Source organism: Bubalus kerabau, chromosome 17 (genome assembly GCF_029407905.1).
Source record: "Bubalus kerabau isolate K-KA32 ecotype Philippines breed swamp buffalo chromosome 17, PCC_UOA_SB_1v2, whole genome shotgun sequence".
NCBI lineage: Eukaryota > Metazoa > Chordata > Mammalia > Artiodactyla > Bovidae > Bubalus > Bubalus kerabau.
Genome location: NC_073640.1, coordinates 60,024,925 through 60,048,027, shown reverse-complemented (window position 1 = coordinate 60,048,027; position 23,103 = coordinate 60,024,925). Strand labels below are relative to the sequence as shown.

At 60.2% G+C, this 23,103-nt stretch overlaps 3 protein-coding genes across 5 annotated transcripts; all 3 read left to right on the top strand.

Moving 5' to 3' along the window:
- The first annotated feature begins 3,132 nt into the window (after positions 1–3,132).
- Positions 3,133–5,561, top strand: ASPDH (aspartate dehydrogenase domain containing). Its single transcript, XM_055553006.1, has 7 exons — positions 3,133–3,187; positions 3,540–3,684; positions 3,939–4,023; positions 4,112–4,261; positions 4,344–4,564; positions 4,634–4,788; positions 5,225–5,561. The coding sequence occupies exons 1-7, from the start codon at positions 3,133–3,135 to the stop codon at positions 5,266–5,268; spliced, it is 855 nt and encodes a 284-aa protein (XP_055408981.1). The 3' UTR covers positions 5,269–5,561.
- Positions 5,562–5,729: 168 nt separating this feature from the next.
- On the top strand, positions 5,730–10,058 carry JOSD2 (Josephin domain containing 2). 2 transcript variants are annotated; one of them, XM_055552990.1, is made up of 6 exons: positions 5,730–5,885; positions 6,550–6,709; positions 8,256–8,381; positions 8,829–8,991; positions 9,452–9,646; positions 9,757–10,058. In XM_055552990.1, exons 2-6 carry the CDS (start codon positions 6,564–6,566, stop codon positions 9,973–9,975), a joined length of 849 nt encoding a protein of 282 aa, XP_055408965.1. In that variant the 5' UTR covers positions 5,730–5,885; positions 6,550–6,563; the 3' UTR covers positions 9,976–10,058. The 2 variants fall into 2 exon arrangements, with proteins under 2 accessions (XP_055408965.1, XP_055408966.1); XM_055552991.1 differs by lacking the exon at positions 8,829–8,991 and having other exon boundaries at positions 5,733–5,885.
- Positions 10,059–10,085: 27 nt separating this feature from the next.
- LOC129631781 (serine/arginine repetitive matrix protein 1-like) lies at positions 10,086–20,996 on the top strand. 2 transcript variants are annotated; one of them, XM_055553036.1, is made up of 2 exons: positions 10,086–10,390; positions 20,544–20,996. In XM_055553036.1, exons 1-2 carry the CDS (start codon positions 10,209–10,211, stop codon positions 20,836–20,838), a joined length of 477 nt encoding a protein of 158 aa, XP_055409011.1. In that variant the 5' UTR covers positions 10,086–10,208; the 3' UTR covers positions 20,839–20,996. The 2 variants fall into 2 exon arrangements, 1 of the variants encoding a protein (XP_055409011.1); XR_008704167.1 differs by lacking the exon at positions 10,086–10,390 and adding an exon at positions 19,880–20,401.
- The last annotated feature ends 2,107 nt before the right edge of the window (positions 20,997–23,103 follow it).

Genomic DNA, 23,103 nt, shown 5'->3' with positions numbered 1-23,103 from the left:
GTCAGCGGGGAGCTGGCGCCTCCAGGCGCTCTCAGACCCTTGCCCTTTCACCCCTACGGCCCCAGAGAAGGGCTGGGTCACCCAGCGCACCTGGCATTGTGTCTAATCTCCTTGCACCTCTTAGGAGGCATGTTCTGGGGTCCTCTCCCCTCACCTCCCACCTCACAGCAGGAATCCAGGGGGGGTTGTTTCCTGGGGCTGCCCTTTCAAGGTACCACAGAGTGGGTGGCTCGGAACCACAGCAATTTAGTGTCTCAGTTCGGAGTCCAAAGTCAAGGTAGGGGCAGAGCCATGCTCCCTCGTAGGGAAGGGTCCTTCTCCACCCCTTCTGGCTTCTGGCGGCCCCAGATGCTTCTTGACTGGTGGCAGTGTCACCCCAGTCTCCATAGGGCATTCTTCCCATTTCTCCACGTCACCTTTCCTCTATATCTGTGCCCAACTCCCCCCTTCTATGAGGTTGTTGTTGTTTAGTCCCTGTGTCGTGTCCAACTGTTTTGTGATCCCATGGACTGTAGCCCTCCAGGCTCCTCTGTCTGTGGGACTTCCCAGGCAAGAATACTGGAGTGGGTTGCCACACGCTCCTGCAGGGGATCTTCCCGACTCAGGGATGGAGCCGGCATCTCCTGCTTGGCAGGCAGGTTCTTTACCACTGAGCCACTTGGGAACCCCTCTTTATGAAGACAGCAGCCACATTGGATTGGGGACCACAGACTCCAGCATGATCAAGATCATCTGCAAAGATCCTGTTTCCTGCTAAGGTCATATTCACAGCTCCTGGAGGCGAGGACACAATTCAGCTCATCACAGAGCCAAACCTGAGAGGGTCCGTCTCCACTGCAAACCCATTGGAGACTGCCTCCGGAGAAAGCCGGCAGGGGAGGGAAGGAAGGGCATGAAGGGTGCTCACACTGCAGCTGGGGCCTGCTGGGCATGAGGGGTCTGCACTTCTGCCTGGTTAACTCAGAGGCACGAGGCAGAGTCCAGGCCGGGGGAGTAGGCGGGAGCTATGCTGTAGCTTCCCAGGTGGCACTAGTGGTAAAGAATCCGCCTGCCAGTGCAGGAGATGCAAGAGACGTGGGTTGGATCCCTGGTTGAGGAAGATCCCCTGGAGGAGGGCATGGCAACCCACTCCAGTATTCTTGTCTGGAGAAGCCCATGGACAGAGGAGCCTGGCCCGCCAGAACGCATGGGGTCACGAAGAGTCAGACACGATTGAAGTGATTTAGCAGGCTCGGACGCACGCTGTAGCTCAGGAGGGCAGAGGCCGCACACAGAGTCCTCGGAGAGATGAGAGCCAGCCAGTGGGAGCAAACGACAGAGGTTGGCCAGGCCAGCGGGCAGATGCTGGTGGGGCTGGAGGAGGCCAAGATGCCAGCGTTTCAACCTCCAGTGGGTCCCTCAGGGCAGCTTTTGCATGCCGTGCAGATGAGCAGAGGCCAGTGGAAGCAGGATGAGGCACTGCTCCAGACAGACATCGCTGCGCACACACGGGGCTCGGCCCCAGCACCGGCTCCGGTCTCAGCCGCCTTTCTCTCCTGCGCCCACCCTGGTCCGCGAACAGGGCGGGCCTGGCGCATGCGCAGAACGGCCGGGCCCCCGTGGCGTCCACGACTGCACGTGCGGCGCGAGGAGGGCTGGAAGCCCCCAGGACCCCACCCGGGCCCTGTGTGCTCCCAGAGGGCCTGGACTGGGGCCATGCTGTTGGCCCTCCGCCTCCTCCCTGCCTGTTTCTGAGCCACAGAATCTTATCTCTCCCCGACCTGGGGCTCTTAGAGCAAATTCTTCCCTTATCATCTGTGGCAGCCGCCTCTGCTGCAACGTGTCTGGGGTCCCCGGCCCTATTTGTGTGGCCTGTCTGCTGGGTACTCTCCTCTCGACCGACGCCTGGCTCCCTTGCTCCATCTTTCAGGCTCTCTTTCTCTCTCCTCTTTCTCTCTCGTCCTCTTTCAGGGCCCGATCCTGGTTGTTATGGCAACACTGCAGCGGGTACCAGGTGGTGGTTGGGGGCAGGGAGCCGAGAGTGCCGCAGCCTCCGCCATTTCCGATGCCAGGCACCCTCGAGGCGCAGTGGCGGGGGCTCATGGTACGGGGGCCACTTGGGGCCTCCCCAGGCCTCGCAGGTTTCTCCTTGGCCATGGGAGGTGGTGAGAGGGGAGGGGTGGGCATGAGAGTGAGGGTATAAGGGCATCGTGGCTGGGGGTGGGGAGGATAAAAGGTGAGAAGTCAAGGTGAACAGAAGGATGAGCAGACTGGCAGGAGGCAGGTTTGTAGAGAGCCTGCGGGAATGGACCCCTTCCATGGGAGCTGGGGGTGGGTTGCGGGGTGGGGGTGGGAGGGGGGGTCGCTGAGGCTAAGATGAATGCAACTCCAGCTCCTGCTGCCTTGTAGAGAGATGGGCATGACCAGGCCAGGCCTCCCTCGGACTTTGCAGGAGATGAGGGCCTAGCCTAGCTGGGGACAGAATGGTAGCCAGCCCAGAGGAGGCAGGAGTGGGAGCTGGAGGGATGGAGATCCAGGAAAAGGTGGAGAGAGCGATGGGACAGAGAGAGACACGAGATGGAGACAGAGAACCAAGGGAGGACAATGCTGAGGAGGAACGTTGACAAGAAACCCGGGTGCCAAGGCACCGGTGGTGGCTGGATTTGGGGCAAGGATGGGGACTGGAAATACAGGAGCAGAAGCAAGAGGACAGACAGAGTCCAGCGTCACCATCTCCTCTCCCCTGCTCGCAACCCTCTCTACCCCCAACCCAACCAGGATGCAGTTTCCATGACAACCTGGCTGGCCAGAAAGGGGGGCAGGGGACTGCAGAGGAAATTTTCCACATCAGCAGGAAGATAGGAGGATGTGATGCAGAGAAAGAATAGGCTAGATGGGGGGGGGGGGAGGGGGCGGCGCACAACACAGGGTCCTAGAACCTCAAACCATCTTGCCCACCGTCCCCAGGATCCTCCTTCTGCCCCCATGCAGCACCCCCTCACCCCCACCTCTGGGCCACTGCAGGGAAGGGGGAAGGTTCGGGAGAGGACCAAGGGTCAGAGTCCAAAGATCAGCTCCTGCCCAAACCTCATGTGTGTGGTGAGAGGGGCAGCGGGCAGCAGAGTTCAGACGCAGACCACTGAATTCAAGGGCATGGCCCTCGACAGGGTCCCGAGGAAGGTGGGCATAGTGGGCTACGGCCGCCTCGGTGAGTCCTTGACTGTCTGGGGCCTCTCCTCCAGGTCTCTTTCTGGAGCCTCAAAAGCCTGTGTCCTCCACCAACATTCCTTTCATCTCTGTCTTGATCTGTGGCCTGGCTGATTCTGCCTAAGGGGCTCCGGTCTCTCAGGGTCTCTGTCCTCCGACTCTTGATTCTCTGCCCTCCACCTGTTTTTGTGTACCCCTCCTGGGCCCCTGTCCTCCTCTCTGGGTCCCTGTCCCCATCTCTCTGGGTCTCTGTCCCCTCTCCCTGAGTCCCTGTCCCCCTCTCCCTGAGTCCCTGTCTCCCTCTCTCTGGGTAGGTATATGTGCCCCCTCTGAGTCTCTTTGCTTCTCCCCAGGACAGTCCTTGGTCTCCCACTTGCTGACTCAGGGACCAGAACTGGGCCTAGAACTTGTTTTTGTCTGGAACCGTGACCCAGGACGAATGGCGGGGAGCATACCCCCTTCCCTCCAGCTCCAGAACCTTGCTGCTCTCGGGGAGAGGTCAGTGACCTCGCCAGCAGGACTCTCTGAAACTCTTATTCTGGCCTCCTTTAGGTGCTGTGTGCTCTCAGGCAAGGCCCTTACCCTCTCTGGTCCTCGCTCACCCAAACGTGAAACAGGACAAGCCTCCATCCTACTTCCCCTCCCAGGCCAGAGTGAAACATGACAGGCCTCCACAGACTCAGGGAACCTGGGGAGCAGGGGGAGGTCCAATACCTCTTCAAGGACTTCCCCGCCTCTCTCCCGTCTCCCAGGCACCCTGACCTTGTGGTGGAAGTGGCCCATCCCAAAATAATCCAGGAATCTGGGGCAGAAATCCTGCGCTACGCCAATCTCCTGGTGAGCCCCGCCTCTTCCGCCTTGACGCCGCCCAACCCTAAAGTGGGATCCGTCTCCTGACCTCAGCTCCCCGCTTCATCTGCCCCAGGTGGGGTCCCCCTCAGCCCTGGCTGACCAGGCCACAGAGCGGCAGCTCCTGGAAGCCTCACATCGCTGGGGCCACGCTGTGTTCGTGGCCCGGGGGGCTCTGTGGGGCGCGGAGGACATCACCAGGTTGGACGAAGCCGGGGGCCTCCAGGTGAGGGCCCGGGGCACTCCCTGGGAATGAGAGGCGGCCAACAGTCACACCCAGGCTCCCTGACCCCAGATCTCACTTCCAGAGCCTCCGTGTCACCATGGCTACACACCCCGATGGCTTCCGGCTCGAGGGACCCCTGGCTACGATGCGCAGCACCGGGCCTCGCGCTGTGCTCTATGAAGGCCCTGTTCGCGGGCTCTGCCCCCACGCCCCCCGAAACTCCAACACCATGGCGGCCGCTGCCCTGGCCGCCCCCAGCCTGGGCTTCGACCGTGTGATCGGGGTGCTTGTGGCTGATTTCAGGTGAGCGGAGCTGAGTAGGGGTCTGGGCTGGGGCCAGGCCGGCTAGACTGACCACCCTGCTTGCCCCAGCCTCAAGAACATGCATGTGGTGGATGTGGAGCTGAGCGGACCCCCAGGCCCCACAGGCCGAAGCTTCGCTGTGCACACACACAGAGAGAACCCCGCAGAGCCAGGCGCTGTCACCGGCTCTGCCACCATCACCACCTTCTGGCGCAGCCTCGTGGGTACGGCCAGGCTCCTCCTGGGCACTAGCGGCCCCTCTCCCCAAGCCCCAGGCGGAGCTTGAGTCTCAGGCTTTCTGAATCTGCAGTTCTGATTCCGTCTCTGTCGACTGATCTTTATTTCTGAGTCTCCTTAACCTTCTTCTCCACGACGTTGTCTTTATAGATCTCTCTCTCTCTCTCCAAGTCTCCTCTCCCAGACTCTGTGTCCCTGTCTCTCGGGGACTCTAGCATATATGTGAGTCTCTCCACCTGCCAGGTGTCTATCCCTCTTCTTCTAGGTTTTGGCCCCCCCTCTCTGGGTCTCTGTTCCCCTCTGAGTCTCAGTCCCTCCCTCTAGGTCTTTCTCCGTCCCCACAGTGGTCTGTTCCTTCTTCCAGGTGTCTGTCACTCCTCATCTCTCTGTCTTAGCCTTTCATTCCCCGTATCTCCCCCGCAGGCTGCTGCCAGCTCCCCTCCAAGCCGGGGATCCATCTCTGCTGAGAAGCCTCCCCCTTCCCAAGAGGACTTCCTCATCTCATTATTTACCTCCCACCACCACCGACCCACTGCTGCCCTGGCCTCAGTGTCCCCAGACATCCCTCTGGTCTCAGTAAACATTGGAGTCTTCTCCCTGCGTGGTCTGGTGTTTGATCACTTTCCCTTCCGTGACGTCACGCTGCGTCGTCACGCTAGGCATGACGGCAGCCCAGGAAACGGACGTACAGGGAAGTAATACCCCTAGAAGCTATCGCGAGAGCCTCCTCACTACGTTTCCCAGAAGCTTCCGAGCTGCAGGAGGCGTGGAACTGTGAGAAGGAAAGGACCGATTTAGGGCACATTTCCGGGACTCTTCGAAGGGCCGACGGAAGTTGTAGTCCTGGGTTCTCGGGGCGACAGCGGACTTCCGGGCCACGCTGTCCGGACGTTCCACGAGGAGCTCTCGCTCTCGCCGGAGTCGCCGGGAATCGTAGTCCGGTTCGCGGGGTCCGCCGGGAGCTGTAGTCCGTCCCACCTGCCCAGTCAGCGCGGTGCCGCCCGCCCTGCGCTCTCGGAGCCCGGAGCCGCCGCCCAGGGGGATGCGGGAGCCCCCGGTTTGGGGGAACAGAGAGGCAGGCGGGGTGAGGGGCATTTCCAGGCAGCGGAGCGGGCGAGCGCCATGGTTGGGGTACAGGTCGGGGAGACAGCTCTGTTACTCTGTGTCCGGGGAGGGGGCCCTGTTGCCAGGTGACAGGAGGAGAGAACTCTGTTGGTTGGTGACAGGGGAGGGGAGTCTTCTGTTGCCTAGGCGACCAGAAGAGACCCTGTTACCTAGAGACGGGGAGGAGGCTTCCTCTATTGCTAAGTAACCAGAGGAGAGCCTGGTTACCTAGTAGGGGGCGAAGGAGGCGGGGGTGGGGGGGGGGTGGGGGGGGGTTAGAGGAGACTCCTCTGTTGCTAGGTAACCAGAGAGGAGGCCTGTTACCTAGGGACAGGGGAGGGGAGTTCTCTGTTGCTAGGTGACCACCACAGGGACCCATTCACTTAGGGATGTGGCGGGGGCCCGGGCGGAGGTGGGGGCGGGGGCGGGGGGAGTGGTCCTCTGTTGCTAAGCGAGAGAAGAGAGAGCTTTTTCCCTAGAAATAGGGAATGGAGGTACTCTGTTGCCAGGAGATCGCCAGAGTCAGGGGCCCCTCAGGCTGCCCGAGCCCCGACTCAATGACGGTGGCCCCGAGGGCCTGCTGGCAGGTTGGGCTTCCAGATCCCAGACTCCTAAGCACCTTCTCCCCCCACCCCTCCAAGCAGGAGCCGAGGACGGCATGTCCCAGGCCCCAGGAGCTCAGCCAAGCCCGCCCTCCGTGTACCACGAACGGCAACGCCTGGAGCTCTGTGCCGTGCACGCCCTCAACAACGTCCTGCAGCAGCAGCTCTTCAGCCAGGAGGCTGCCGATGAGATCTGCAAGAGGTGACCATCACCCACCCCAATCCCTGGAGAAGCAGGGCTCATGGAGGCGAGGACACCCACCTGGGTCTCAGAGCAAAGCAAGGCCCGGGGCACAGCCCTGCGGCTTTCTGCTGCCCCATCCCCTGCCCGGCTGGACTCCGGGACTCAGAAACCGAGATGTTACCCAGGCGTCTGCTCACCCCGCTGACCTCAGCCCCTGACCAGGCCTCAGCCTTTTACCTAGGCCCTCATCCTCACTCTCTTCCCACCTCCCAGCTTCTGGTTTATCTCCTTCAGTCCCAGCTACACAGGGCTCCAACACTGCACCTGCCCCTCCCCAACTCCCAGGGCTCCCCCAGCACCCCTGGCAGAAGCCGCAGGCTCCGCACCCAGCCTGATAACCAAAACCCTGTGTGCTGTGGTCCCCACCCGTCTCTGCAGCTTCGTATCTCACTTCTTGCTTCCAGACAAATGCCCTCTAGTCTCTGAATGAGCCCCACATGGTGCCTCTGGGCCTTTGCACAGGCTGTTCTTTCTGCCTGGCACGGCTCTCTCTTCTTGGCAGCCTGGCATGTGCTGCCTCACTATTTAGGATTTCAAACATCACTTCTTTGTTATCTCTCTGCCTGAGCCCCTCCTCTCTGGCCCCACTGCCTTCTGGACCCTCCCCTCAGCCTTCAGTCTCTCCCCTCCAGTCAGGCCCCCCTGTGATCCTACGCCCTGAGATGACCCTTTCTCCCCATCTCTTGCTCACAGCCCTCCCATGCCTCCGCCCCTGCCATCCTCAGGCCAGTCCCAGGCCCTCAGACTGATTATTTTAGAATGTATTCATCCTCTCCCATCATTCAGAACAGGAATCAATCAACTCTTTCATGGCTCAGCCATGCTGGAGACTCAGAGATGAGTCTGCTGTGAGCCCCTGCCCTAAGGGAAGCCAGGGAAACAGATACACAGAGAAAGAATACACAGCTTTCCCCCCTCTCCTGCCCCTCCCCCTGCCTTGCCCCCCAAAGGCCCGGAGACATAACAAAGTTGCCTTTGTCTCAAGGAGGCGGGGCCCAGAGACAAGTGGGCTGGGGGACAGCTGGAGAGAAGGCGGGGGGCAGGAGCATAGGAGATGCGCTGGGTCAGGTGGCTGCAAGGAATGGGGTGGGCATGGAGCCAGGAGGCCAGCAGGGCCCAGATCCTGCCAGGGACGGCTGGGGGCTGGGGTTCTCTCCTGGGGTGACGAGGGTGCCAGGGACGGCTGGGGCAAGGGCAGTGCTGGGTGTAGAAGGAGCCCCCAGGAGGGGTGAGATTGGAAGCTGGTGAGGGTCCAGGAGGAGGAGAGCAAGGCCTGAGCAGAGCTGTGGGTGGGGGACAGGGTCTACTTCGCTGAAGACAGGATGAGAGAGTCGGGGGACAGGAGGAACATGGCCGGGGGTAATGAGTCGGCAAAGGGTTGACTAGAGGGAAGAGTCCCATGGCTGGGTGACTCACGGACCCTGGGACGCTATGGCCCTGTGGGGGAGGGGGAGGCCTTCTCAGGAAGCCCCAGTTCAGGAGGCCCTGACCACCTCCCACTCAGGTTGGCCCCAGACTCCCGGCTGAACCCCCATCGCAGCCTCCTGGGCACTGGCAACTACGACGTCAACGTGATCATGGCTGCCCTGCAGGGACAGGGCCTGGCTGCCGTGTGGTGGGACCGAAGGAGGTGCGGCCATAATGCTGCGTCATTATGGGGGTGGGTGCGGGGGGACGGTGGCCGCTGGGGGACGAAGCAGGGGGAGGGGACGGTGGATGGGAAGGAGGAAGAAGGGGCAGATGGGTGGAGGGTTTGCAGTGGTGGATAATGGGTGGCTGGCCCACTGAGGGCTCGGAAGGTGGTAGAGGGACAGTCAGGGCGTGAGCTGATGGATGGATGATTGGCAGATTGATGGGTAAGTGGATGGTGAATGGGTAGGTTGGGTGATGGGATATATGAATGGGTGGGTGGTTGAGTGAATGAAAGGTAGATAAAGGATGGATCATTGATACGTGTGATGTGCTCAGTCAGCCGTGTCCAACTCTGCGACCCCATGGACTGTAGCCCGCCAGGCTCCTCTGTTCATGGAATGTTCCAGGCAAGAGTAATGGAGTGGGTTGCCATTTCCTGCTCCAGGCCAACCCGGGGATCGAACCCGCATCTCTTGCGTCCCCTGCATTGGCAGGCAGATTCTTTACCCCTGAGCCACCTGAGAAGCCCTCAGTTGATAGGCAGTGGATACCAAACATCCAAGATGGTCGGTTGGATGGACGGATGGAAAGAGCAGATGAAGAGTTGGGTGGGTGATGGAGATGTTGGGCTGCCGGCTGGCTGGCTGTGGGTTGATTGCATCAGTGGGTGAATGAGTGGGTCAAGGAAGAGCATGGATGGTGGGTGACTGTTCTATGGCTAGGAGGCTTGGATGGGTGGGTGGTGCATAATGGATAGATGATGGGTAGAATCAGCGGTAGATGCGTCAGGAGTGGATGGGGAGAGAGTGGATGGTAGAGTTGTTGGGCAGGTGGTGCTTGGGGCTTGGCTGGGTGGGTGCATGACGCATGGGTAACGAATGGTCAGGCAGATGAGGGTGAAGGGTAACTTGTTGGGTGGGTGGCTGACTGGGAGGTCTGGGTGGGTGGGCAGCAGGTAAGTGGAAGGAAGCAAAGGGTGGGCTGATGGAGGCGAGTCCCTGGGTGGGCTCGGGCGGGCACCCGCCCAGGCTCGGGGCTCTGACGGCGGCGTCCCCGCCCCACCCACAGGCCCCTGTCCCAGCTGGCGCTGCCTCGGGTGCTGGGGCTGATCCTGAACCTGCCCTCGCCCGTCTCGCTGGGGCTGCTGTCCCTGCCCCTGCGCCGGCGGCACTGGGTAGCCCTGCGCCAGGTGGACGGCGTCTACTACAACCTGGACTCCAAGCTGCGGGCGCCCGAGGTGCTGGGCGACGAGGACGGCGTCAGGTGAGGGGTGGGGGGCGCGGATCCAGGGCCGGGGGCCATGGGGAGGCGGCCTGTCCCCCGCTCCACACCCAACCCACCCCAGGCCTCAGCCTCCCCGTGTCTGCGCACAGGGCCTTCCTGGCGGCCGCGCTGGCTCAAGGCTTGTGCGAGGTGCTGCTGGTGGTAACCAAGGAGGTGGAGGAGCAGGGCTCCTGGCTGCAGGCAGACTGACCCCAGGAGGAGGGGCCCACGGCTGCCCGCCCGGAGCGCCCCCCCCCCCCGCGCCCAGACCAGCCTTCCGAGCAAGCGAGCAAGCGCCGGGGCCGGGGCAGGACACCTTGTGGACCTAGCGGAAGCCCCGCCCCCTGCCCCGTACGCCCCGCCCCCTTCCCGGCCTCCTGCCGCTGCTGCCTCAATAAACCTGGTAATTTGCTCCCGGCCTGGCCCGTGTCTCACCTGGGACCCCTCTCTTTCAGTTTATCAGAGAGACCTAAGCGGGTTAGGCTACCTCCTGCGACGCACTCACCTCTCAGGACGTCGGTTTCCTCATGGGGGTGGGGCGGGGACGCACAGGGGAAAAGCAATGCAATCCTTACCCTCTGAAGGCCGGAGGGGGACACTAGGAACAAACAAATCGGTGCAGGCCAGAGAGTACGGGGAGATGAGCCCCACGGAGAAGGCGAGGGTTGACTTCTCAACGCCCAGCTTGTCCACCAACTGGCAGTCGTGGCCCCAAAAGACATCTCCGACCTCATCCAGAAACCTGTGAGTCTGGCTAATCCGCTGACCTCAAAGGCGGGAAATTGTACTGCATGGTCTGGGTCAGCCCAATATGATCCCGAGCATCCTTAAAAGTGAAGGAGGCAGTGGGACTTTCCTGGTGGTGGTGAAGTATGGTTAAGACTCTGCGCTTCCACTGTGGGGTTGAGGTTGGTTCAGTACCTAGTTGGGGAACTAAGATTCCACACACGGTGCAGTGCAGCCAAAAATTTTAAAAAAAAAAAAAAAAATGGAAGAGAGGCAGGAGAGGAGAATCAGAGAAAGACGGGTGATGAAGATGCTATATGGGAGGCTCGCGGTGGGGGCTGGGGGTGTCTGAAGACAAGAGGGGGTCACGAGCCAGGAAACAGGCAGCCTCTAGGAGCTGGAAGTGTGAAAATGAAAGTGTTAGTCATGTCCCATGGACTGCAGCCTGCTGGGCTCCTCTGTCCCTAGAATTCTCCAGGCAAGAAAACTGGAGTGGGTTGCTGGCTCCTCCGCCAGGGGATCTCCCCGGCCCAGGGATCGAACCTGGGTCTCCCTCATTGCGGGCAGATTCTTAACTGATTGAGCTGAGGGGTCTTGGGCAAGGCTGGCTCTAGGAGGCTGGGGGTGGGGGGCTCTCCAGGGAGCCAGTGGGAAGGGGCCATTCCAGAATTAGAAACAGCCCCCAAGGAGACCTGGAATGTTAAGGGAGGACATTTCTCCTGTATCTATCTGAGGAGGTGATTAGAGATAAGGGTAGATCCTGGCAGGCCCACTGCCCACAGGGCCTCCAAGAGCAGCTGGACTTGACCCAGGGAGAGGCTGTGAGCAGGGGTTGGGCAGATCGGTCCTGGATACAGAAAGACTTCTCTGGGGCCACATGGGGGCAGGCTGGAGGCCCAGGAGGAGGCTCCTCCCCGTGGGAGGAGATGAGGCTGAGCCAGGACCCTGAGGGCAGAACAGAAGTGACAAGAGGGTCAGGGCACCCTCTGGGGGTGAGGGAGTGGGCAGGGAAGGAGGGACCCTGGGGTCTGGCCCTGGAGGACCATGGGGCCACTCCAACAGACAGGACCCTGGGGTAGAGCGGCTGCAGGGGGCACACTGCCCTCGATGGGGTGCAAGGGGTATGACAGGCTGGGTGACATCAGAAGAGGACCAGGGTCAGGGACTCAGGAGATGGCTTTAGGGGTCACGGGCCTGACCCAGGAGGCACGAGCATAAGCGCAAGAAGGAGGCAAACGTGGGGCACCTCATTAGGTGCCAAGCAGAAATGGGGGACCCAGAGGCAGAGGGAGGCTGTGGGCAGGGAGAGGCAGGCAGGGCCCCAACTTGGGGTGTCTCCCTGCCCCTGCCTCAGGCTGCGCTCCACCCACGCAGTAGATTCATCCAAGGGGGTGGGGGGATACGAGGAGGAATGCAGGGAGCAAATGCTGGCAGGATGCAATGGCCCATCGTGATGGGGAGACTCGGGCTTGGTGGATTCTGGCTCCCAAGGCTTCAGAGGTCAAAGGGTAACTGGTAAAAGTGAAAAGTCAAGCTGCACAAGGAACCTCCCTGGTGGTCCAGTGGCTAAGACTCCAGGCTCCCAATGCCAGTGGGGGTGTCGGGGGAGGTGGAGGGGTGGGGTGGGGTCAAGTTTCAATCCCTGGTCTCCCCAGTTGGGAACTGTATCCCGCATATAGCAACTAAGAGTTCATATACCACAGCTGAGACCTGGAGCAGCCAAACGTATAAATATAAAACACGGTCAAGCAGCATATGCAGGAAAACTGCCAGGTTCCCAGGACACCCTAACTCTGGGGGTGCCCCCTGGGCCCCCACACTGCCCCCTAGTCTCTGATCTGGCCCCCCTTGGGTGCCCCTGTCTTGGGCTCTCTTTCCAGATGTCTCTCTCTCAGCCTCTGTCTGTCTCCCTGGGCCCTCTGTGACCCACTCCCCCGCCTCCTGCCTGTCGCCTGTCCCATCAAGTCCCAGACAGCCTGGCGGGGCTCCCTGAGTGTTTCTATTCCTGGGCCTGAGTGATCTTCCCAGGTGCCTTCTCTGCGGTGGCCTAATATGGTCTGAGGAGTGGGAGCCTTCAGGGCAGGGGGGTGGGATTCCCAGGGTGGGGACGGGTCGGGGCATGGGGGTCCAGGCAGCCACCCTTCTCCTACTCCCAGCCCCACCTCAGGTGCTAACCCCTCCTGCTCTGCACAGGCTAGAGCACCAGCAGGCCGGGCCGGTGCATGTATTGAGCGCCTACTGTTTGCCCCTTAGGGTGGATGCAGGACCACCCCACACAGCCTCTCTGGCCGCCACCCACCCTCACCCCCCGCCCCCGCTTCTCACAAGCCTGTTCCTTGTCCCCAGGATGCCCAGCCACGCTGGTCCCAGGGCTTCAAGTGCTCCTGGGGATCCCCGATGGCCCGTTAGGAGCGGCCCAGGCAGACCCACCGGGAGTCTCAGTGCCTACAGGGCTTCAGGAGAGGGGGAGAGGACGGCAGGTGCAGGGGGAGGTGACAGCTGTCCCGCGCCCCCCGAGCGCCGGGTGCCGACAGCTGAGGCCCGATTTAGCTCTCTGAGCCTGGGTCTGGCCAGATAAGGCCGTGGGGGGTGCGGCCCCGCCCCCCGGGGCACCCCTTAAATCGCGGTCGGGCCGGGGCGGGGCGGCCGCCGGCGATGCCAGGTGAGAGGGGCCGCGCTCCTTCCTGCCTCCCCGCGTCCCACCCGCTCGGCGCTGCCCCTCTCTCCGGCTCTCTCCTCTCTCCCTGCGGCGCCCGGCTCTCTCCCTCTGCTTTTGTCTGTCTCTTCGCATCTCGGACCCCCGCCCCCGCTGCTATTTCTCCCCATCCCGTCCCCGACTCCACCTCTGTCCTTCTCTCTTTCTCTCTACCCCGTCATCTCTCTGGGCTTTGTCTTCCCACGTCTCTCTCCTCTCCATCTCTCCTCTCCCTCTCGCTCCCTTTGCACCGCGCAGCGGGCGGGTTCTCAGTTCCCTGACCAGGAATCCAGCCGGCACGCCCTGCAGTGGGATCCCGGAGTCTTAGCCCCTGGACCACCGGGGAAGTGCCCTCCCAGTCTCTTTCTTTCCGTTTCTTTGTCTCCGTGGCTTTCCCCTCTCTCTCGCTTTCTCTTTCTGTCCCCCGCCCAGCCCTTCTCTCTGCACCTCCGACCCTTCTGCCCATCCCTCTCCTGTCTCCCCGTCTGTCTCCCTCTCTCTCCTTGCTTCTCTCTTCGTCTCTCTCCATCTCTCCCTGCCTCTCCCCGTCTCTCTCCCTCCTCTCTCTGACCTCCCCTCTCCAGCGCCCCGATGGAGCCGCCCTGGGGCCTCTGCTGCGGTTTCTGCTGAATAAAGCTGTGTCTATCCTCACCTCTCCAACTCTTCTCGCCTCCTTTCCTTTCTCACCCTTCTGCCTCTGAGCTCAGCAACACCGCCCCGGGCCCTGATCCCGGCTACTGGGGGCTGGGGTAGGGGTTCTTGCCTCCCAGAGAGACCACCAGAAACGGGCTGAGAGCCAGATGGAAGAGATGGGGAGAAAGGCAGAGATGTGTGCAGAGGTAGACCCAGAGACAGCAGGGGACAGGGACTCAGAGACAGAGGCAGACCGGCTGAGTGCCATGGACTCAGAGATGGGGAGGGCCGGTGAGGGTGCAAGACCCGGAGGCTCAGACAGTGAGACCCGGAGCGGCAGACAGAGAGACTCAGAGGCTGACAGACTGCAGGCAATGCCCGTGTCTCCCAGACACAGCAGACGGGGCTGGTAGCCACCACCACCCCCACCTCCACCAGGCGGTGCCAGGCCCCAAACAATAGGCCCTTGTCTGACTCCATGGTCCTCGGGGCAGCTGGGGCGGGGGCCACCAAAAGCCTGACTTCAGCCTCCACCTTCAGACCCCCCTACACTGCCTTCTGGCCTCTTCCTGCTGGGGTCTCCACCCCCTTGAGCCTGCTTTCTGCTCTGCAGGGGAAGGAGCCAGGCATTTATGGAGCATCTGCTGGATGCACCTGGTATGCCTCTGTGCCTGTCCTGACACCCTCTCCTCTCCCCGACCCCTCCCCTTCCTCGATGCCCTCTGCTTGTTCTTCCTGAACTTCCAGCTCTCTTCCTGGGAAGAGATGGGCATTTATTAAGTTCCTAGTGTTTGCCAGGCAGTTTCCACACACTGTCTCTGCACCCTCTACTCCCTTTGTTCTCCCATCCCTTCCACCCAGTTTCCTTTCCCTTCTTCCTGAATTGCCTGGTCTCTCCTGCAAGGAAATGGGCATGTATTGAGCACTTACTGTATGCTGGGGAATTTACAAACCCTGTCTCTTCTTACACTCTTTTCTTCCCCAATTCCTTTCTTCTCTGCATTCATTTCCTCTCCTTTCTGACTCTGCTTCCTCCTCGGGGAGGGAATGAACATATGCTGAGCACCTACTGTGTGCCAGGCAGTTTACACACTTTCTCTCCCTTCCTCACACTCTCTTCCTCCCCGTTTTTCCTCTATCCTCTCCTTGTCTTTCTGGGCTCTCTGCTCTCTTCCAAGGCAAGGGACACACATTTATTGAGCACCTATGGTATACCAAGCAATTGCTTGTTCTTTCTCCACTCTCCTCTCGCCCTCTCTTCTCCACTGACCTGTGGGCTTTGCTGTCCTGTGCTTCTTTCCACTCTCTGCCAGGAGAGGAAATAGGCATTTATGGAGCACTGACTGTGTGCCTGGCAGTTTCCCTCCACTCCCCCTGCCCCTTGACTCTCCCTGTTCCTTCATCTCTGACTTCCCCTTTTTTTCTGCTCTGTCTGCCCTTTCTTGGGGATGAAAAAGCAATTATGAAGCACATACTGTATACCAGGGCTTCCCTTGTGGCTCAGCTGGTAAAGAATCTGCCTGCAATGCAGACCTGGGTTCGATTCCTGGGTTGGGAAGATCCCCTGGAGAAGGGAAAGGCTACCCACTCCAGTATTCTGGCCTGGAGAATTCCATGGACTGTGTATCCATGGGGTCATGTATACCAGGCAGTTAACACCCCCCACCCCCCGCTCATCTTCTCTTGCTTCTTTCTTCCTACTCCTCTCCTTTTGCCACCTTCTCCCTTCCTGTGCTCTCTAGGCCCTCTCTGGGGAAAGGAACAGCATTCACTGAGCGCCTCCTCTTTGCCCCATGATTCGCCTGCACTGCCTCCTCTGACATTGCCTCCGCCCTTCTGCTCCATCCTGTCACCTCCTTGGCCAGGCTTGCTTTACATATGTCTTCTCTTTCCTCTTGCTGTCTCTCTCCTCCAAGAAAGAAAAAGTGCATTTATTGAGCACCTCCTGTGTATGTCACCTGCACAACAGCATGTCCTCGTCCTCATTTTCTCTCTTCTTCCCAGCTCCTTGCCCCAGCTTCTCCCCGTCCTCTCTGCCCCGCTGGCTCTCTCCTGGGGCACAGCTGGGCATGTATGAGTGCCTGCTGTGTGCCACTGCTCCTATCAGCTATCTGTCTGTGCTGGCTTGCCTCACAAGCCCTGCTCTCTCTTCTCTCGCCCTCTTGGCTTGCTTTCCTCCTCCTGGTTGCCTCCTCTGTCCCTGCAACCAGGGAGGGGAGTGAGTATTTATTAAGTGCCTACTGTATTCCCACTGCTTTACCTACACTGTCTCCTTCCATCACAGCTTCCATTTTCTCTGCTGGAGCTTCCTCTCTCCTCTCCTTTTCCTCCAGTCTTCATTCTCCTGGGAAGAGAACGAACACTTAAGAGCACCCACTGTATGCCTGGCTCTTGCCACCCCTGGCCCTCTCTCCTCAGGCTGTGTTTCTTGCTCTGTTTTTCCTCCGTGGTGGTGGTTCCTTCATTTCTTTTCTGACCTGGCTACTCTCTCCTGAAGAAGGGAATGAGTGGGCATTGATTGAGCACCAACTGTGTGCCAGGCTTTTCGTAAAGCACACTGTCCCACCCCCCCACACACACACACTTGGCTGCCTCTTCTCTCCTCTCCTGCTCTTACTCTCCCCCAGAAAAGGGAAGGGGCACTAATTATGCACCAACTGCATGTTGGGCTGCTGGGTGACTCACACTGCCACCTCTCCTTAGATCCTGTGTTCTCGCCCTGCCCCCTCCTCTCCTGTTCCTCTTCCTTCTCAGCAGTGGAAGCTCTCAATTTTCCAGACACAAGGGGTCTGGGCGCTGTAGGAAGGGCCCATCGTCTTCGCCTAGTGGTGCTGGGTGAGGCCAACTGATGAAAGATGGGGCTCCAACTGGATTTCCTCAATGGGGGAGGATGAATGGGTCATAACAGCCACTACCTGGGCTGGGGGTGGGGCTGAAGGAGACCAGGAGGGAAAAGCAGGGTAGAAAGTGCTCATTCTTCCCCTGGTGGTGAAGCTAGGTGGTTAGGTCCCCGAGGTGCTGCCTTCTTGGCGCCCACCCCCACCCCCGCCCTTGCCCTTTGGCTTCCTCCCCCTCCCACACCCCAGGAAGCACTGAGGAAACTGAGGCTCTGAAGAGGGTGAAGGGGGTGGGTGAGAGGACTCTTGATTCTCTGAGTCCTGACTCACTGGGGGCCTGTGTCTCCCTCCTGCAGTGAGCCTGGCTGAGGGCCCTTCTCTCCCGGGGTCTGTCTCTCCTCCCTGCCTCTCCCTCTGACCCCCGTCTCTCTCTCCTCCCTGCTATTCTGTGTCTCATGCTCTCTGCCCCCCATCTTTTTTCGCCTTCTTGCCTGCTCCTCTGCCTCACAGTTTCTCAGCCTCGGTTTCTCTGACACACACACCTTCCTGCGTGAATCTCCCCCATGCTGGTTTCCTTTGCTCACACCCTCTTGATGAGGCCTTTCTCTTCAACCTCTCTTCTTCCTGCCTCTCCTCCCCTCTCCCCATCCCGACCCATCTCTACCTCCCGTCCATTTGTCCATCTCTCCACACAGGCCCGCCCCCAGGTCCCTCTCACCGCAGTCTTTCACCCTGATCCTCAGTTTCCTCCTCTTGAATTCACACACACACACTGCTTCCCCTGCCCGCCCCCATCTCTCTTCCTTAAACTGTGTTCCTGTTCTCCTTTGGGCTCCCCTGGTGGCTCCTATGGTAAAGAGTCGGCCTGCAGTGCAGGAGACCAGGGTTCAACCCCTGGGTAGGAAAGATCCCCTGGAGGGGGGCACGGCAACCCCCAGTGTTCCTGCCTGGAGAACCCCAGGGACAGAGGAGCCTGGCGAGCTAAGTCCGTAGGGTCACTAAGTCAGACACGACTGAGCGGCCAACACCCTCACTCTCGCCTCTCGCTGCAGCCTCTCCTGCTCTCCCCTCTCCCCCCACCATCTCTCCCCACGAGGCTCCCGCTGCCTTCCCGTCCTGTCCTCTCTTGCTCCCACTCAGTCTTCCCAGCATCTTCTTGTTTATTTGGCTGTGCCAAGTCTTAGCTGCGGCACGCGTGGGAACTCAGCTGCAGCAGGTGGGATTAGTTCCCTGACCGGGGATTGAGCCTGCGCCGCCCGCACGGGGTGCTCGGAGTCGCAGCCACTGGACGCCCGGGGAGGTCCCTCCCTGTGTCCTCTCTTCACTGGTCTCGTCCTCGCTTTCCTCCCCGCCTCCCCACCCCATCCCCACCTTTGCCCCCTCCTCCCCACTCCCTCCTGGCACTGCCCTGCTTTCCCTGGGGACAACTGCCCACCACCCCCTCCCCTCAGCTGCCTCTCTGGCTCTCTCCCTCCCACACCTGCTCCCGCACAGCAGGTTGGCAGCCCCGCCGACTCCCACAGTGGGGAGGCCCCTCTGCTGACCCATGGGGTGGACCGCATGTCCCTGTGTGCTGGTGGTATTTTTATCCTGTCTCGGAACACACGGTCCTGTGATGAATGTTTCACAGTTTACGGAATTCATTTCATGTCCTGCCAGGTCCGGGACCATCAGCTGCACGTGTTCATCCGTCTGCAGCTCATCATTACCCAGGCCACGGGACACAGGCCCCTGACCTGGCGCCTTATCGCTCGGGAGGTGGCAAAGCTTCCCTTCCTCCCTGTCCCTCTCTCTCTCTTTCTCTCCCTGTCTCTCTCTCTCTCTCTCTCTCTCTCTCTCTCTCTCTCTCTGTCTCTCCCTTTCCCTGTCTCTCTCTCTCTCCCTGTCTCTCTCCCCCTCTCTCTGTTTCTCTGTCTCTTTCCCTGTCTCTGTCTCTCTCTGTGTCTCTCCTTTTCCCTATCTCTCTCTCCCTCCCCCTCTCTCTGTCTCTCCCCATCTCTTTCTCTCCCTGTTTCTCTGTGTCTCTCTCTCTCTGTCTCTCTCCCTGTCTCTCTCTCTGTCTCTCCTTCTCTCCCTGTCTCTCTCTCTCTCCCTGTCTCTCTCTCCCTCCCTGTCTCTCTCTCCCTGTCTTTCTGCCTGTCTCTCTCTCTGTCTCTCTCTGTCTCTCCCTTTCCCTATCTCTCTCTCTCCCTGTCTCTCTCCCCCTCTGTCTCTCCCCATCTCTCTTTCTCTCCCTGTTTCTGTCTTTCTCTCTGTCTCTCTCCCTGTCTCTTTCTCTGTCTCTCCCTCTCTCCCTGTCTCCCCCTCTCTCTCTCTGTCTCTCTCTCTCCTCCCCACCCTGTCTCTCTCTCTGCCTGTCTCTGTCTCTCTCCCTCTTTCTCCCTGTCTCTCTCTCTCTCCCTCTGTCTCTCTCTCCCTGTCTCTCTCTCCCTCTCTCTCCCTCTGTCTCTCTCTCTCTCCCTCTCTCCCTGTCTCTCTCTCTCCCTCTCTGTCTCGCTCTCTGCTCCATCTCTCTCTCCCTGTCTCTGTCTCTCTCCCTGTCTCTCTCCCCCACCCTCTCTCCCTGTCTCTCCCTGTCTCTGTCTCTCTCCCTGTCTCTCCACACACACACACCCCGCCCCACCCCGTCTCTTTCTCTCTCTGCCTCTCTCCCCACCCCCCACCCCCCGTCTCTCTGTCTCTCTCTCCCCCCTCTGTCTCTGTCTCCCTGTCTCTCCCCCACCCCCGTCTCTCTCTCTCTCCCTGTCCCTCTCCCCCCCACCCCGTCCCATCTCTCCCTCTCTCTCTCTCCCCGTCTCTCTCTCTTTCCCCCTCTCTCTGTCTCTCTCTCTTTCCCCCTCTCTCTGTCTCTCTCTCCCCCTGTCTCTCTCCCCGCCCTGTCTCTTACCCCTTCTCTCCCGTCCTCCTCCTAGGGTCTCCGCTCCATCCCCTCCTGCCCCGCTGACCTCTCCTCTGCTCACAGCCTCCTCCCTCCCCGCTCCGTCTCTCCCTCTCCCCTCCCGGCCCCCTGACTCTCCTAGCTCTCACCGCTGTGCTCTCCGCTGGCTTCTCTCCCTGCCGGCTCCCCCTCCCGCCCGGGCTGCCCCTGCCCCGTCCCCTTCACCGGTCTCTCGCGGCTCTGCAGCAGCTCTCCCCTGCCTGCCCCTCCGGTCCCTCTTCCCCTTCCCCGGGCTGCTCCTCCCCCTCCCCCTCCTCCCTCTCTCTCCTCCTCTCCCCCTTCCCCCACCTCTCCCCCTTCCCCCTCCCCGCCCCCCACGGCTCCCTCCCCACCTGGCTTCTCCTCTTTCTCTTACTCCCCTCTTCCCTCGGGGCCTCCCTCGGGGTCTCCGTTCCCCGTTTCCACGCCGCTGTCCCCTCTGAGCTGCCCCTCTCCTGCATTTTCTCGCCAACTCTCCCTTCTCCTCCTGCCCTCCCGCCTCCATCTCCCTTCTCCTTGCTCAGTCGCCTTCCTCACCTTCCTCTTTCCCTCTCTCCCCAGTGGCTCTTTCCTACCCCTCCCACCTTCCTGCCTCCTTCCTCTCTCCCCTCTCTGGATCTGTCATTTCTCTCTCCGTCTTGGGAGGCCCCTGCCCAGCGCCGCGTCCTCACCCCGCGGGCTCCTAGGGCTCCTCTCCCGCCCTTGGGACTCTCAGGTTGCCAAGTTCTGAGCTGATGGCCAAGTCGCCACCCCAGGGATCCCGGGGCAGGGCTGTCGAGCCGGAGTCCCCCCGAGCTGGAAGCACCTATGTGACACCCATTTTTTCTCTCTTTCCTGTCTGCCCCGGACTCTGCACGCTGCCTGGAGGGATCGAATCGGGCCCCCGCGCAGGGGAGCGAGAAACGGGCTCAGAGGCAGGAAGCAAGTTGCCTAAAGACGCACAGCACGTAGGTGGCGGGGCAGTTGACGAGGAAATCGGCCCCTTGACTCTGCTGAGCCCTGCACTCGGGTCTGAGCCTGGTGAGGAGGGGGCTGCCTCCCTCCCGCGCCGTTCTCCTCCCCAACCCTCCATCGTCTTCCCCTCCTCAGGCGGCGTGGAGCACACAGGCAGCTGGGAGGACTTCACCCACCGCCGACTCCACCGACGAGGAAACAGGCGCCAGGTGTGCCTGAAGACCGGCATCCTCCAGGACGGAGACCTCAAGGGGGCCTAGACGGCGTTGCCAGAGGACCGACGGCGCCCCCCGCAGGGCCCTCCCCTCCGCCAAGACGGCCCACGCGGGGCAGCGAGAGGCCCCAGGATCGATCACCGGAGAGGCTCTCTCGGACTGCGGTCGTCCATCGCCACCTACCGGCGGAAGACAAAACTGCAATGCAGCTCTAAAAGACACTAGGAAAGGCGGCCCCATAGGAGGACAGTGCCTGAGGGCGAGGCGGGGGCTGGAGCGGGCGGAGAGGAGAGGATTTGCAAAATTCTGTAAAAATTAAAAACTTTTCTACGCCTAACCGATATATAAACATCATACTCAGCAAGCTTCTTGGTATGCCAGCTTACAGCTCCAACTGCGTGCGTGTTTTCAAGTCATGGGTGGGTGGGTTCTCTCCTGCGTGGTCATGGAGACGCACGTGTCAGTGCTTTGGGAAACGCAGGGGAGTGGGATTCAGTTTACACAATGTGCTGGGAAGCCTATTTCTAGGAATTGGGCCAATTGAGTTTCATTCCTCTACATGACCTCGCTGAACTCAAGGTGGGTGCAAGCAAAGGTGAATGGCTGACAGACAGCCAAACATTGGTCCATGGTTCTCACCTGGGGTCTCTCTGACTGGCTAAAGAAAGAAGCCTCTAGAGTTGTTTCCAGAAGCTACCTGATTCAATGCACAACTTGGGGTGGCAAACGTTCTTTAAAAATACTAAAATCAACCTTATATTAATATATTTTAAAAGAATACTTGCCAAAGAACTGTCTTGTGTGTGTGCTCAGTCATGTCCAATTCTTTGCAACTCCATGGAGCCCGCCGGGCTCCTCTGTCCATGGGATTTCCCAGGCAAGAATACTGGAGTGGGTTGCCATTTCCTTCTCCAGGGGATCTTCCTGACCCAGGGATCAAACCCACGTCTCTTTCATCTCCTGCACTGGCAGGCAGGCTCTTTATGGCTGAGCCAGCTGTTCTCAATAAGCCAGACGACAGTATGAAGGCATAGGTGCAGGGAGGGGTTTCCCCAGTGCCAGGGAACAGGTGGCATTCTGTGGGGCAGGAAATTGGGGAGGGGCCTTCCCTCCACTGAGTATTCGCCTCATGGGTGCTCGTGTCTGTCTTAGACCAGACGTCAGGAGGCTGGGGTGAGGAAGCAGGAGGGAGAGAGGGAGGGCTGAGCTTGGTGGGGACAGAGAGGAAGGCGTGAGACAGGACAAGGGGGGGGTGTGGGGGTGGGAGAGGAGGGAAGATGTCTGCAGTCTGGCCTGGGGACATCTAAGTGAATCAGGAACCAAGGCTGGGGTAGTGATTCACGAGGCGGAAGAGGAAGAGGAGACCAGAGGGCCTCACAGGCCAGGCTGAGGGCTGGGACTCTGTCCTGAGGGTGCTGGGAAGCCAAGGAGCAGGGGCAGCTCTGGGTTGGAAAGCCCTCCATGATGGGGAGGGCCTGGATGGGGCACACTGGAGGCTGGGGAGGGGGTCTGGCTGCAGGAGAAGGGAGAAGGCAGGGAAGAACAATGGGCAGGCGGCCCAGTCCTCTGGTCTGAGGCTGGGGTTGGGGGCTGGCACCACTCACTGTGCATGTCCAACTCTGTGTGTGCATGCCTAGTCGCTTCAGTCGTGTCTAACTGTGTGACCCATGGACTGAAGCCCGCCAGGCTCCCCTGTCCATGAGGTTCTCCAGGCAAGAAGACTGGAATGGGTTGCCGTGCCCTCCTCCAAGAGATCTTCCCGATCCAGGAATCGAACTCGTGTCTCTTATATCTCCTGCATCTGCAGGTGGATTCTTTTACCTCTAGCGCCACCCAGATTCCTGGGTGACACAGACTCCCTCACCGGTCCCTGAGGCACAAGGGGAAGGAACCTGGGGTCTGGAGAACCTGGAGGGGAGTTGGGGCTGGAGACGGGCTTGGGAGCCATCAGGAAGGGTTGCTCCCAACCTCCAATGTGAACGGGCAGCTGGTCTATGGAGGTGGGGGTGAGGGGTCCCACACACACGAGAGGGGAATCAAGCGGGCACATGGGGATCCCTGCAGCACCCAAAGGTCCATCGACAGACCAGTAGGATCTACTCAGAGCCAGGCATGAGGTACAATGAGAACCACTCAGTATCAGACATGGAAACCTCCCTGACTTCTTTTGGGTGATGGGGTGGGGGTGGGGAGCTGGGGTAACATATTTTTGCAAAAGCTGTGTACACAGACTTGCTTATTTCTGGAAGGAGTTTCTAAAGAGTCAGACGCAGGAGACTGAAAGCTCGGCTGCCCCCCAGTGCAGGGAAGAGGTGCCAGGCTGGGCTGAGCAGAAGGTTCTAGGCATTGGATGCTACAGAATCCTTTGGGTTTCGTTTGCTATCCCCAGATACCCTGATCAATCCAAAGAAAACAGTGACTGTGCTCTCCGGGGACGGGTAAGATTGAGAAGAGAGGTTTAACCAGGACAGATACCCAGG

Bases quoted from the DNA above. Each gene is read 5' to 3' on its own strand.
- ASPDH (XM_055553006.1), top strand. From the start codon at position 3,133: ATGGCCCTCGACAGGGTCCCGAGGAAGGTGGGCATAGTGGGCTACGGC. The intron at 4,024-4,111 runs GTGAGCCCCGCC...CATCTGCCCCAG, and splicing joins TGCGCTACGCCAATCTCCTG to GTGGGGTCCCCCTCAGCCCT. The intron at 4,262-4,343 runs GTGAGGGCCCGG...TCTCACTTCCAG, and splicing joins ACGAAGCCGGGGGCCTCCAG to AGCCTCCGTGTCACCATGGC.
- JOSD2 (XM_055552990.1), top strand. From the start codon at position 6,564: ATGTCCCAGGCCCCAGGAGCTCAGCCAAGCCCGCCCTCCGTGTACCAC. The intron at 8,382-8,828 runs GTGCGGCCATAA...TTCCTGCTCCAG, and splicing joins GTGTGGTGGGACCGAAGGAG to GCCAACCCGGGGATCGAACC. The intron at 8,992-9,451 runs GTGGGTGATGGA...CCCCACCCACAG, and splicing joins AAGAGCAGATGAAGAGTTGG to GCCCCTGTCCCAGCTGGCGC.
- LOC129631781 (XM_055553036.1), top strand. From the start codon at position 10,209: ATGCAATCCTTACCCTCTGAAGGCCGGAGGGGGACACTAGGAACAAAC. The intron at 10,391-20,543 runs GTGAGTCTGGCT...TCCCCTCCTCAG, and splicing joins CCGACCTCATCCAGAAACCT to GCGGCGTGGAGCACACAGGC.